At 45.2% G+C, this 14,440-nt stretch overlaps 1 protein-coding gene across 7 annotated transcripts in view; it reads left to right on the plus strand.

Moving 5' to 3' along the window:
- LOC130358207 (piwi-like protein 1) overlaps positions 1 to 14,440 on the plus strand; it is a 107,942-nt gene that overhangs the window by 46,805 nt on the left and 46,697 nt on the right. For all 7 annotated transcript variants that reach the window (XM_056561094.1, XM_056561092.1, XM_056561091.1 and 4 more), the window contains exons 7-10: positions 6,139 to 6,219; positions 9,843 to 10,040; positions 10,729 to 10,840; positions 11,040 to 11,160. In XM_056561094.1, the coding sequence (XP_056417069.1) occupies positions 6,139 to 6,219; positions 9,843 to 10,040; positions 10,729 to 10,840; positions 11,040 to 11,160 (512 nt within the window). The remainder of the gene's footprint in view (positions 1 to 6,138; positions 6,220 to 9,842; positions 10,041 to 10,728; positions 10,841 to 11,039; positions 11,161 to 14,440) is intronic.

Below are 14,440 nucleotides of genomic sequence, written 5' to 3' on the forward strand. Positions count from 1 at the left end.
GGTCGGGCTTTGCTCTACCTTATCTGTTTCCTCCCTTTCCTCTCTTTTCTAGGTCCAGAGGAAACTCACAGCAGAGTGCGTTTCCGCCATTCCCGTGGTACGTCGTTGTGGTCATACTCCTAACCTACTTACCACTGCACCTTCCCTATCGTCCAGACCTCCTATATCAGGTCTCCTGTGCCACCCCTATTTACCGTCCCTGCTTTTGCCGGCGTGGCGTTTCTGAGGACCCGCGGTTTCACTTCCCAAGTGGTTTACACCATGCTGAGGGCTTACAAGCCTTCCTCTGCAAGATTTACCACCATACCTGGCGGTCTTGTTTTTGTTGGTGTGAAACTCAGTCTTTTTCTCCAGTCGTGGTTTTCCTTTCCCGACCCCTTTCCCTTTCCAGTCAGGGCTGGCCCAAGGGTTGGCTTTCAGCTCCCTTAAGGGTCAGGGTTCGGTCCTTTCCATTCTTTTTCAACGTCCTCTGGCATTCTATTATCATGTCCGAACCTGGTTCAGGGAGTGGCACACGCTGCCCAGGGATGTGGGAATCCTATTGCCCAACGCCCGGGACAAGTAGTTTTGGGCGCCGGGCAGGTGAATTTTTCATAGATTTAGCCCTGTATCGGGCTAGCAGGGCCGGACCGACTTCGGAAATCTCACCTCACACCCGCGCTCAGGGTGTATGGAGGGGGCGGCGGCCCCCAGCTGATTTCAGTAGCCGGGGGCCGCTGCTCAGAGAACCCACCCCGTGCCCCAGTCTGTCCTCCTTCACACAGAAATCCTCCCCGGCCCCGTGCAGTGCAGTCTGTCCTCCTCACACACAGAAATCCTCCCCGGCCCCGTGCAGTGCAGTCTGTCCTCCCCGTGCAGTGCAGTCTGTCCTCCTCACACACAGAAATCCTCCCCGGCCCCGTGCAGTGCAGTCTGTCCTCCTCACACACAGAAATCCTCCCCGGCCCCGTGCAGTGCAGTCTGTCCTCTTCACACACAGAAATCCTCCCCGTGCAGTGCAGTCTGTCCTCCTCACACATAGCAGTCATTATGGAGGTCAGGAGCTGTGCACGGACGTCCTCTCTCCCCTCCCTCGCTCTGTGTTTTCCCAGTGTAAACTTGCAGCCTCTCCGTGGTAGATGAGGTCCTGTGGAGACAGATCAGGGGGAGGGGGATAGAGCAGTGTGCGGGGGAGGGGATGGAGCTGTGTCCCGAGCTGTGTTCGTCCTCGCTCTCCCCCTGCTTCTTGTGTAATGTAGAGCGGGGAGTGTGAAGCTCAGGTGAGGAGGCCGAGCATGCAGGGTGGTTGTATATGTATGTAATGTATGATTAGGGGGGGTGTATCAGCAGCGGGTGTATGTATGATGTGTGCATATGTATGGTGTATATGTATGGTTTGAGTGTATGTGTGATGTGTGTATGATGTCTGTGTATGTATGATGTGTGTATGTAATGTATGATGGGGAAGCAGCGGCGGGTGTATGTATGATGTGTCTGTATGTATGATGTGTCTGTATGTATGTAATGTATAATATAGGGGGCAGTGGCCGGTGTATGTATATGTATAATGTGTCTATGTATGGTGTGTGTGTGTATTATGTATAATATAGGGGGCAGTGGCCGGTGTTTGTATGTATGATGTGTCTGTGATGTATGTATGTATATACTGTATAATATAGGGGCCAGTGGCCGGTGTATGTATGTATGTATGATGTGTCTATGTATATACTGTATAATATAGGGGGCAGTGGCCGGTGTATGTATGTATGATGTGTCTATGTATCTACTGTATAATATAGGGGGCAGTGGCCGGTGTATGCATGTATGTGTCTATGTATGATGTATGTATATACTGTATAATATAGGGGGCAGTGGCCGATGTATGTATGTTTTGTACAGGGGCGGACTGACAAGTGCTGCTGCCAGTTGTGCTATCTAATTTTTTATTTTTAGTGGCTTCTGGTCACCCGCACTAAATTGCACCCCCAGAATCCTGCCCCCTTTCTACTCACCCGCCGGCCAAGAGCCCCACGGATGCACGCAAACACGCCCGAACCAAAACTACAACTCCCAGCATGTTGCACCATAACCTAAACTGTAGAACTATAAAATGTAACATGCTTGGAGTTGTCGTTTTGGTTCGGGTCAGCTGCAGAGCCATAGGCTGCATCAGGGCATGCCGGGTGTTGTAGTTACTAACTGTAACTCCCAGTATTCCTTGACACAGACTATGGCTCTGCAGCTGACACGAACCAAAACTACAACTCCCAGCATGTTACACAATAACCTTAACTGTACTATACAGTGCAACATGCTGCAACACCCACACAACCATAGGCTGTATCAGGGCATGCTGGGAGTTGTAGTTATCTACTAACTAAATGCAACTTCCAGCATTTTCTGACACATAAATTAGAGTAAATAAAATGCACCACACAAACTGGAGAAGCAGAACACCACCACCCCCCCCGCCCCGTAACACAGCGGCGTTCACTGTTATCCAATCAGAAGACAGTATAAGTCCCTATGAGGACTGAAAAATAGTGATTAATATATTTTAAAAAGTGCGTATATATGTGAATAAGCCCTAATAAAACTTCTGACAATAAATGGTTCCGATAAAAACTACAGATCACGGCACATAAGATTACCCTCATACATCCCTGTATATGGAAAATAGGGGTCAGATGGGGGGGGGCTTGCCTCGGGCGTAAAAGGAGCTAGCTACAGCTTTCCCTCCGCTAATAGCCTGGAATGCTGCGATCACCATGGCCGCTATTAAACCATTAGATCACTGCTGTCTAAGTTGACAGCAGTGTCTAAAGGGATCTTATAACCATGTACAAAAAAGAAAGTTGCAACAGCACTCTTGGTCAAAAAATGGAGGCTCTTAGCGCATGTTTTGATAAAAATGTGTCCCCCCATCCACCACGCGGAGGTAGCCTCATATCGGATGGGACCCTAACATGATTACTCACCTCTGCTGTGCATATAGCCTCTGACTGTGTGACATGTTGGATCAGCCATCTCCAGTCTGGGTGGGGTGCACGGCTAAAGAGGGTGCCACACCCCCAACTTACAAAGTAAAAACAAAAGGAAAAATAGCCAGCACAACAACCTAATACACAGGTGCCTGCTGCTGTGGGAAATACAAAATGTACAAAAAAGAAAGTTGCAACAGCACTCTTAGTCAAAAAATGGAGGCTCTTAGCGCACTTTTTGATCAAAATATGTCCCCCCATCCACCATCCCTGGTGGTCTAGTGGGGGGGGGATCGTACTATTTTGGTTGAAATTATTTCATCTACCAGGACAAGTGGATTTTCTTGAGGGACAAGTAGATTGCGTTCCTCTTTAGTCCCTTGGACAAGTAGTTTTTTTTTCAAATTTCTACACCCCTGCTGCCCCTCCTTATCGGTCCCCTTCTTTCCCTTGGGACTTACACTTGGTTTTAGGTGCACTGCAAGGCTCCCCTTTTGACCCTCTCAGGGACATTTCTCTTCGCCTCCTTCCCCGGAAGGTGGCGTTCCTTATTGCTCTTACCTCTGTTAGGTGGGTGTCAGAGCTGGTAGCTCTCTCCTGCCGTTCTCTCTTCCTAGTTGTATACCAGGACAAGTTGTTTTCTTTCCAGATCCGTCCTTCTTACCTGAGATGGTTTTTGATTTTTTTCATCTCAATGAGAACATCGTCCTACCGTCCTTTTGTCTGGCCCCTTCTCATCCATGGAAGCGTTTGTTCCACAACCTGGTTGTGGTGAGGACTTATCTCTGTCACTTTTTCCTTTCGGCAGTGTGACCCCCTTTTTTGTTTTTCCGGAAGGTCGTCGTACAGGACAACCTGCTTCTACGGCACCATTTTTCGTTGGATTCAGTGTGCTATTTGGGGAGCTTACCGCTGCAAGGGGAAGATCCCACCCTTCAGGCGTTTGGCTCATTCCACCCGTTTTTCGGAGCATCCTGGGCCCTCCGCTAAGTGGCTTCGGCCTTGCAGTTCTGTAAGGCGTCCGCGTGGTCGTCTTTGCACACTTTCTCAAGGTTCTACCAGATTCATACCTTCGCATCAGTTGATGCTACTCTGGGCTGTAAGATGTTGCAGGCAGCGGTGGTCCAACCGTCCACCTGTCTTATTCCTTACCCACCCAAGGGACGGCTTTGGTACGTCCCATGGTCTGTGTCCCCCAATGGAGCCGTTAGAGAAAAGGAGATTTTTTATGCTTACCATAAAATCTCTTTCTCGAAGGATCCATTGGGGGACACAGCTCCCACCCTTTTTCTGGTGTTCCTATTTCAGTTATCTGTCCGAAGGGGTGTTCAGTTGCCTTTTCTCCTGGTTGCTCGGACAGTTTGTGGTTTTCTCTTCACCTGTTGGTCTTCTCCTATTGCTCTGGGACTAAAACTGATTAGCTCAGGTGCCTGTGGGCGGGTATACCCTGCTGGGAGGAGCCGACTTTTCTTGTTGCCATAGTGTCAAGCCTCCTAGTGACAGCAGCATACACCCATGGTCTGTGTCCCCCAATGGATCCTTTGAGAGAGAGAGATTTCACGGTAAGCATAAAAAATCTCCTTATTCCACACATCATGGAGCTGCAGGCAGCACATAATTTATTTATTCATTTCTATGGGAATGCTGGAGATACCAGAGTGCTGTATTCATGTATCTCCAGCGCTCCCATAGAAATGACTGATGTGCTATCTGCAGCTCCATGGCGTGCAGAGGGCCAGAGCTCTCTTCAGTAGATTGTGAGGTGTCTTAACAATTGAGACCTCTGCGATTACTGGGGCCCCATTCTGGAGATCGTGGAGATCCTGACACACTGCGATCTCCAGAATGGGGCCCTGGCTCTCTGTGGGTCATGGAGCCTGAGATGGTACATCTATTCATTTCTATGCATAGCGGAGATACTAGAGTACAGCAATAGGCTATCTTCAGCACTCCCATAGAAATGAATGATGCCCAGGATGCTAGGGCCCTGTTCTGGATATCATGGGGGTCCCAGCAATCAACCTGCTATCCTCCTCCTTCTGTGGACCATAGGTATGGGTGAAGTTGCATTATTACTAGCAATTTCTTCCCCATTCTTTATAATCACACCTTTTTGTACAGGTGTAATTGCATATTTAATAGCAATATCTTCACCAAGTAGCTCCTGTGATCTTTCTAAAGTATTAAGGAGAAACTAAAACTTAGCAGAAAGATTTAACATCCTAATGAATGAGCAGTATGCAGCTGCAGATGTGTATTTGGTGCCTTGGTCTGAATCGAGCTAGTCCTTTCCAAGACCAATTCTTAAAGGGGTTATCCAGGCAAAAACTTTTTTTTTTTTTTATATATCAACTGGCTCCGGAAAGTTAAACAGATTTGTAAATTACTTCTATTAAAAAATCTTAATCCTTCCAATAGTTATTAGCTTCTGAAGTTTTCTGTCTAACTGCTCAATGATGATGTCACGTCCCGAGAGCTGTGCATGATGGGAGAATATCCCCATAGGAACTGCACAGCTCCCGGGACGTGAGTCATCAGAAAGCAGTTAGACAGAAAACAGCAACTCAACTTCAGAAGCTAATAACTATTGGAAGGATTAAGATTTTTTAATAAAAGTAATTTACAAATCTGTTTAACTTTCCGGAGCCAGTTGATGTATATTAAAAAAGTTTTTGCCTGGAATACCCCTTTAATTAAAATTTTAATGTCTCAAAATCGTTGAAGTATATGTTGCTCACTGTACACATTGAGTCATGGCCTCTCCCCCAAGGGACCCGTCCTAAACATATGCCATATGAACATGTTGCATTGTTGCCAATGGGCATGGTGCTTTATGACTGGTTTGATTTGGCCAGCACCTGCTGAAAGCTGAATCTCTACCTGAAAGTTCTCTTGGCGGAAATTCTGTAGTGTAAATGGGCCGTAACAGGGACTACAAAGAGTGTAAAGCCTTTACAGTGCTCAGGTGCGGGCACAGACAGATTTTCACTTTTGACCGGAGTTTCTCCCATGAGTCACTTACCTCTGTACTCCGCAGAAATGAAAGGACAGCTTTGTGAGGATTCACATGTTTTCTGTAATTCTTGTCTATTTCTTTATATTCTCATACTTTTGAGATCCTCATATGATGTAAGCTTGGCAAGAAATTTTGGTTCACCTCTCATTTTCGCTTTCACAGAGTTCTGAAGATACTGAACATGAAGCAGATTGGACGCAACTATTACAACCCAAATGATGCGACAGAAGTCAGAGCTCACCGGTGTGTAATAAGCAGAACTACCCCCCATGAACCATGCCAAGCCCTGTGAAGTTACTATGCAGTTAAAATGAGTTGGCAGCAAACAGGCTTTCTTATTTTTTGCCATGTGGCATATTTACTGGGTCCTTTGCAGCCGCCATATCTCAATAGGGAATAAATAGAGTAAACAGTTGAGTGTGTGTGGAGTGGGATTGGGGGGGGGGGGGGGGGGGGAGTTCAATAACCCAGAACAAAACTACTTTTTTTTTTTTTTCCTGCAAGATATGTTCCTTTTCTACTTGCTCTTGTACGATTGATTTATGAGGTTTGTATTCCACAGTACATGTCTCTAGAGAATGTGATTTTACTGCTGATATAATGGTATAGGAGTATGCTAAAGCATCTGCTGTCCCTATGTCCTAAATCAGTGGTCTTTAACCTGTGGACCTCCAGATGTTGCAAAACTACAACTCCCAGCATGCCCGGACAGCCGTTGGCTGTCCGGGCATGCTGGGAGTTGTATTTTTACAACATCTGGAGGTCCGCTGGTTGAAGACCACTGCACAAGATTGTGTTGCTGGTGTCATCATTCTGTAAGCCCTCGGTGACTCACTTTGGAGGAGCAAGTGTGTGAGTGCAGCAGGCAGTGCCCACTAAGGGTGTATGCACACCACGTTTTTGCTATACAGTTCCCGTATACGGTTTCAAGTTAAAAACCGTACGGAACCGTATAGAAAACCGTATGCATTGACTTAACATTGTAAACCGTATGTCACAGGCATCATCCGGTTTAGTCTGTTTTACGTCTTATACGGTTTTGTCTGTTTTTTTTTTTACCTGTACCCAAAACCGTAGACTACCACATTTTTTGGTCCGGGTGTAAAACCATAGAAAACAGTATAGTTTTTTTTTTTTTTTTTTTTAACATGGGAGTCAATGGGAACCGTACAGAAGCGTGTGCACATACGGTTCCATCCAGTTTTCACCATACGGTTTTTTACTTTGCACAGTTGTTTTTTTTTTTTTTTTCTTGGAGTTTCAATCAAACAAGTAGAACTTTATTTAAAATGGAATGAAGAGTTAAAAACGTATACATTTTTTTTCCCTAAAAAAAGAATGCAACCGGACATCATTTTTCAAACAGTATACGGGTTGAAATTTGTACACCCGTTTTGATAGTTTAGTCCAGTTTTGAGGAATTCGTTTTTTATTTCATCACCTGATACGGGAACTGTATTGCAAAAAAAGTTTAGCACCTTTCTTTTGTATTTTTATTGCCCAGTACATGCAACTTCGGAATATGGGACCTATAACACTGCAAAAAAAAAGTAAAAAAAAAGTGTTAATAAAGGTTATTTAACCCCTTCCCTAATAAAAGTTTGAATCACCCCCCTTTTCCCATAAAAAAAAATAAAACCGTGTAAATTAAAAAAAAAACATGTGGTATCGCCGCGTGCGTAAATGTCCGAACTATAAAAATATATCCTTAATTAAACCGCACGGTCAATGGCGTACGCGCAAAAAAATTCCAAAGTCCAAAAAAGCTTATTTTTGGTCACTTTTTATACCATTAAAAAATGAATAAAAAGTGATCAAAAAGTCAGATCAAAACAAAAATCATACCGATAAAAACTTCAGATCTAGGCGCAAAAAATGAGTTCTCATATCTCCCTGTACGGGGAAAAAGAAAAAAGTTATAGGGGTCAGAAGATGACATTTTTAAATGTATAAATTTTCCTGCATGTAGTTATGATTTTTTCCAGAAGTGCGACAAAATCAAACCTATATAGGTAGGGGATCATTTTACACGTATGGACCTACAGAATAATGATAAGGTGTCATTTTTACCGAAATATACACTGCGTAGAAACGGAAGCCGCCAAAAGTTACAAAATGGCGTTTTTTCTTCGATTTTGTCGCACAATGATTTTTTTTTCCATTTCGCCGTGAATTTTTGGGTAAAATGACTAATGTCACTGCAAAGTAGAATTGGCGACGCAAAAAATAAGCCATAATATGGATTTTTAGGTGGAAAATTGAAAGGGTTATGATTTTTAAAAGGTAAGGAGGAAAAAACGAAAGTGCAAAAACTGAAAAACCCTGAGTCCTTAAGGGGTTAAAGTCCTATACAAGTCAATGGGAAATATATGTTACTGTTTAACTTCCAAATGGCTGGAGAGATTTCGATAATACTTGGTCACATGTTACTTATATGTCCACTTAAAATCTAGGATAGTTAATTTAACCCTTAACTACTCCCATTTGTAAGGGTCGGGGTTTTTGTTTAAAGTCCCATGCAAATCAATGGGAAATGTATGTTCCCACATAACTTCCGTACGGCTGGAGATATTTCAATACCTGGTCACATATTACGGGTCCGTATATAAGGACGGGGATAGGTGGACGGGGATATGACAACAATATATGAGGACGGGATATAAAGTCAAAAGCTTCCTCTTATGTTTATTTTCCTCCCCAACAAGGATTAGGAAGGAAAAACCGGGCAACGCCGGGTACTCCCATTTGCCAGGTGCGGGGTTTATGTTTAAAGTCCCATACAAGTCTATGGGAAATATATGTTACTGCATAACTTCCAAACGGCTTGAGATATTTCGATAATACTTGGTCACATGTTACTTATATATCCACTTAAAATATAGGATAGTTAATTTAACCCTTAACTACCCCCACTTGTGAGGGTCGGGTTTTTTGTTTAAAGTCCCATGCAAATCAATGGGAAATGTATGTTCCCACATAACTTCCGTATGGCTGGAGATATTTCAATAACTGGTACACATATTACAGGTCGGGATAGGAGGACCGGGATAGGAGGTCCGGGATAGGAGGTCGTGATAGGAGGACGGGAAATGAGGTCGGGATATGAAGTCAACAGCTTCCTCTCTTGTTTATTTTCCTCCCCAACAAGGATTAGGAAGGAAAAACCGGGCAACGCCGGGTACTCAGCTAGTATATATATTATATATAATATATATATCTCATCGTGTGTATGTTCCAGCATCACGGCTAAAGATATTAACATGAAACTTGGCCACATGTTACTTATATGCCAGGGGTGGGTTTTTTGTTTAAAGTCCCATATAAGTCTATGGGAAATATGTTACTGCATAACTTCCAAACGGCTGGGGATGTTTACTTGATCACATGTTACTTATATGTCCACTTAAAATATAGGATAGTTAATTTAACCCTTAACTACCCCCACTTGTGAGGGTCGGGTTTTTTGTTTAAAGTCCCATGCAAATCAATGGGAAATGTATGTTCCCACATAACTTCCATATGGCTGGAGATATTTCAATACCTGGTCACATATTACGGGTCAGGATAGGAGGTCGTGATAGGAGGACGGGAAAGGAGGTCGGGATATGAAGTCAACAGCTTCCTCCCTTGTTTATTTTCCTCCCCAACAAGGATTAGGAAGGAAAAACCGGGCAACGCTGGGTACTCAGCTAGTAGCTCTATATATGCCAAATCATAATTACCTGTCAGTTTTTTTTTTTTTTTTTGTTTATCACTGACAAGGAATTTATTAGGCCATGTGCATTTTGTTTTAGAATTTTTGTGTTCCCGTTACTTGTGTTTTCACTAGAAGTTTGTCTCTTACGTCTTGTCTCTTCTCCCGTCAGTCTCGCCATCTGGCCTGGTTTTTCTACGTCAATCTTACAGTATGAAAGCAGCATCATGTTGAGTATTGACGTCAGCCATAAAGTTCTCAGGAATGAAACTGTTCATGACATGATGACCAATATCTATTCCTCATGTGGACCTCAGAGATTCCAGGACATCTGCATCAAAGAGCTTGTCGGACAGATTGTACTAACCAGGTAAGTGTACCCGGGTGCCTCCAGCTGTGGCAAACACTGATAGAGATCCAAGTGTTCATAAAGAAAAGGCAGTCTTTATATCATGGGTTCTTTCCAGGCATATTCTGATCTTCTCCTATAACTCTGGGACACAATAGGAGAGAATATTACCACATAGCATTAGACAATTCCTTATGAACTAGAAAATTAACTGACTGTATAGTATGAACTGTGTGGTTGTACCCCAGGCTTCCACAATGTGGCTGCTATTAAAAGTTTCACAGCCAAGCTGTACTAGAAAGCATTAAGTTGGAGCAGTTTAAGGTGCCCACACAACTTTTTAGCAAGTTCAGCTGACTAAGGTGTATGGCAGCCTCTCAAGACTCAGATGACATTGGTGGAGAACAGGGTCAGGGGTGTTGGCTTTACACTGCCTAACCCTATTGTTTTGAAAAGGGATAAGCCAGAGCTGTCTGGCGGCAGCTTACCCCTCCCTTCTCCATAGAGAACATGTGATTTTTCAGTCCCATCTTCACCTTCATCCTCTAAAGATTATACTATACCTTGGCTCTTTGCTTGGTGATCCTATTTGTATGTCTTGGATTGAAGTCTAATCTGTGACTTTTGTATCTTTCCTTTCTTGTTATAGTTGCATTTACTGTATATTATAATTTGTAATTTTTGGTATAATGTACATTCTTATCTGTAGATACAACAATAAAACCTACCGTATAGATGAAATATCCTGGAACATGACTCCAGAGTCGTCTTTTAAGAAGGCTGATGGAAGTGAGATTACCTTTCTGGAATACTATAAAAATGTAAGTCTTCTTGCATTACATTGGGAGACTCTGGTCCTACACCCTGAGAAAACTTTTTGGTTGTCACTCAATTTTCCAACCAAATAAATACAGCTTGGAAATAAAGAAATGTTTTATTTTATATGAAATATATCTCCTTTAATATTTGATGGGCAGTTCACCTTCATCAACCTGCTTTTTTCTTTTGCACTATTTTCAGCAATACAATGAAAACATTAAAGACCTGCGCCAGCCTTTGATAGTGAACATCCCGAAGAGAACCAGGCCCGGTGTTACTAATGCGGCCATTGTTTTGATACCAGAGTTATGTAACCTAACAGGTGAGTGTGTTTTTTGTTTTTCTTCTTGCTTTATGTTATAATTTTTGCATTAGTCTTAAAAATACAGCCACATTAAAACAGTGCTTGCCATGATTATAAATGTCACGTGGGAAAGCCTTTTTTAAAGAGAGGCTTCAAAAGGTGACTCCAAATGGTTGCATATGCTATTAGTTGCTATCATTATTTGGAGCCATGTCTATTGCTTGCTGTATACAGTCGTCAGTTTAGATTGAAATCTGCAGCAGGAAATCCTGTTCATTAAGTCTGCGCATCAAATCTGCACAGAATACTGTGCATGTGAATAGACCATTAAGATGGAATGACGTGGCCTCAAAATATCAGTTTGTAGAGTCCCTTTTTCTGCTATAAATGGCTGCGTCTGTGTGGTCTGGAAGTGTTGGTCTTTCTTGCCCCCCCATAAACTCCCTACACAAGGTGCACGGCTGCTCTAAAAAGATTGTTTAGACCTCATTTTATTGTAAAAACTCCTTTTTTCTATCATGTAATTTAGATACGTTCCTGTCCAGGCTCCAGCTCTGTCTCAAGTACTTCTTTGGTCCCCATACGGGAGTCTCAGGGGGTCCTAGCTGTCGGATCTCCCGCGATCAGCACTTCCCCCTAACCTCTGAGTTGTCTATGGCTGCAGTACTCCTTTAAAACTACTACTTCATGTTTCCAGCATGTGATTGTGGTTTCTCTATCGGCTTCATTGGGGGACACAGACCTTGGGTATATGCTGTTGATGCTAGGAGACTTGACACTATGGAAATCAAAAAGTCGGCTGCTCCCAGCAGGATATTCCCGCCTACAGAGCCTGAGGTAATCAGTTTAAGGTTAGTGTTTGCAGGAGATGGACACTAGTCTGGGGTTCTCCCCGGACTTGATCTAACTTTTTTTTTTCACATAGGGACGTTTAGTTTCTTATTTCCTTTTATTTTCCTGTTTTCAGGTGGGGACTAAGGAACATAGCGTTCGCTGTTTCCCCATTTGCGATTGAGGGGGCACAGACATCGTGGATGTACTGTCAACCCCCTCTCGCCAACGGCCAGCGCCTGGGGTTGTACCTCACGGGTCCCCCACTTTTCCCTGCTCGTCTCGCTTTTCAAGCCCGGCATGATGCAGGTGACTAAAAGCTGGCTGAAGGCTTCATCAGGAAAGTTCATTAGGTAAGTTCTTATGACTAAGGTGAGTATGTTTCCCCCTTTTTTTTTTCCTTGGGTACTGGACTCTCAACAGCTGGAGACACCCTTTTTTCTATAAGGGTTTATGGGACTGGCCAGGAGGGGTTCTTCCCTCCCTTTTTACTCTATGGGGGAAAGTTTTTATTGGGGTTTGAGCAGTGGCATTTATATATTGCGGGCATGTGTGTGTTTGGTGCACAGTATGTATAAGGCGGCTGTCCTCTGCAGCCGCAGCGTATCTGTTCGGCGGTCGCTCCTTCAGCCCGGCCGCATTTTTACTTTCGTTTTCGGCAGTGTTCTGCCGACGGCGTTCTCCCGCTCCGTTCCCCCGAGGCGCACATGAGTTCACAAGGTGCGCTCGGGGCCGGGAGCGGGCGCCATCATTATCTGGGTTATTATTTCTTCGGCGGCCCGGTGCGCCGAAGCCTTTCAGGATGGCGCGAATCCCCTCCAATCAGCGCTGTGCGTGCGCAGGGGGTTTGTAGAGCCAATGAAAGTGTCATTGTAACTGACACGCCCCCTCTGGCCATTGGTCCAGCGTTCTCTCTCTCCCTCTCTCTGCTCACAGCAGCAGTCTGAGGGACACAGACCAGGGTGAGACTGTTCCTTTTTATTACTATGTCCGTGCCCAGAACTGTTCCTTACTCTAAACAGATAGCTAGGTCCTTAGTTACTTATTACACCTGTAATAGCTGTAACACAAATGTCTGGTTCTGCTGAACCTCTGCTCCCCCAGACCCCCCCCCCCGGGGGTTTTACTACCCGGGATGTTCTACAGACCCGGTGGGTTCGGCCTTCCCTCCAGCCTGGGTTTCTTCCCTCTGACAGTCTATATCCGACTTGGCGCAGGTCTCCCGTTCTGTGGTGACTGCCTTGGAGAGGTTCTACCTCCATCGGCCCTCCGGGGGGACTCGCTCCCCTTCTCCCTATGCTTCTCACAAGCGTAATAGGGGTGTTTCCTCGTAATCATCCCCGGGATCTTCGGACAGGTACCGGCGTTCCCATCATAGGTCTCGCCCCGCTACCTCAGCTTATCGCAAGTGTCCCTCTTTCAGAGGACGCTCCCGCAGTCACCGCTCTGGCTCTCCAGAACCGTGTACCGGGTCAGTCTCTTCCTTATCTAGGGCTGCCTCAACGCGTTCCCATTCGCCTGGAGAGCTTGTGGATGAGGTTTCCGAATCGGCATTCGTCTGAGGACTGCTCGGATTCTGCCGACACTTTGAACTCATTGGTTTCGCCCATAAGAGACACCTTTCGTCTAGAGGACCCAGGAACTTCGGACGTGTCTCCAGAAGTCTCCTTTCTTCGTGCCCGACCGGCAACCAAGACTTTCAGCTCTCTTGCTGAATTTGACGCCCTGCTGGAATCCGCCTGAAGGCACCCTGACTAAAAGTTTCAGAAAACGAAGAAGGTTCAAGCGCGGTGTCCTTTCGCAAAGAACCTCATTGTGCGGTGGACCTCCTTTCCAACTGTGGATCTACCATTCTCCCGCCTCTCTAAGGCGACTGTCTTGCCGTTGGCTTTTGCAGCTGCCTTCCAGTATCCAGCGGACAAGGGGTGGAGACCTTGGCAAAATTTGCCTTTGAGACAGCAGTTTCTTCCTTTCTTCCTGCTTATACCTCTGGATAAGGCTCGCAGAACCACTTTCCATCAGAAGTCCTCCTCCTTCCGGTCCTGCGGACCTTTGGTACCAACAAAGGTCCAGCCGGGCACCTTCACGGGGAGAGGGCTCTCGCCTTCCTGACCCGTCCATCCCGGAGGTTGGCTAACCGTTCCGGCTGTTTGACGGCCCCAGCAGGCACCCGTAGGCCTACCTCGACCTGAGGGGTCGCCGACTTTTCTCGGGTGGTTGGTCGTCTTACTCTTCCGGGAGGCCTGGACATGCACTTTCCGGTTTCCTGGGTCAGGGATGTTGTAGCCAACGGATACAGGGTCAAATTTGCCTCCCTTCCATGGGACTGCTATTTTCTTCCCGGACCGGTCCTCCTCTCTAGCGGAGGCGCGTTGCAGTTCCCTTTCATCCAGGGAGTAATTGTCCCTGTTCCTTCAGGGGAACGTTTTCTAGGTTTTTTATTCAAACCTCTTTGTGGTCCCCAAGA

Source organism: Hyla sarda, chromosome 2, assembly GCF_029499605.1.
Source record: "Hyla sarda isolate aHylSar1 chromosome 2, aHylSar1.hap1, whole genome shotgun sequence".
Taxonomy (NCBI): Eukaryota; Metazoa; Chordata; class Amphibia; order Anura; family Hylidae; genus Hyla; species Hyla sarda.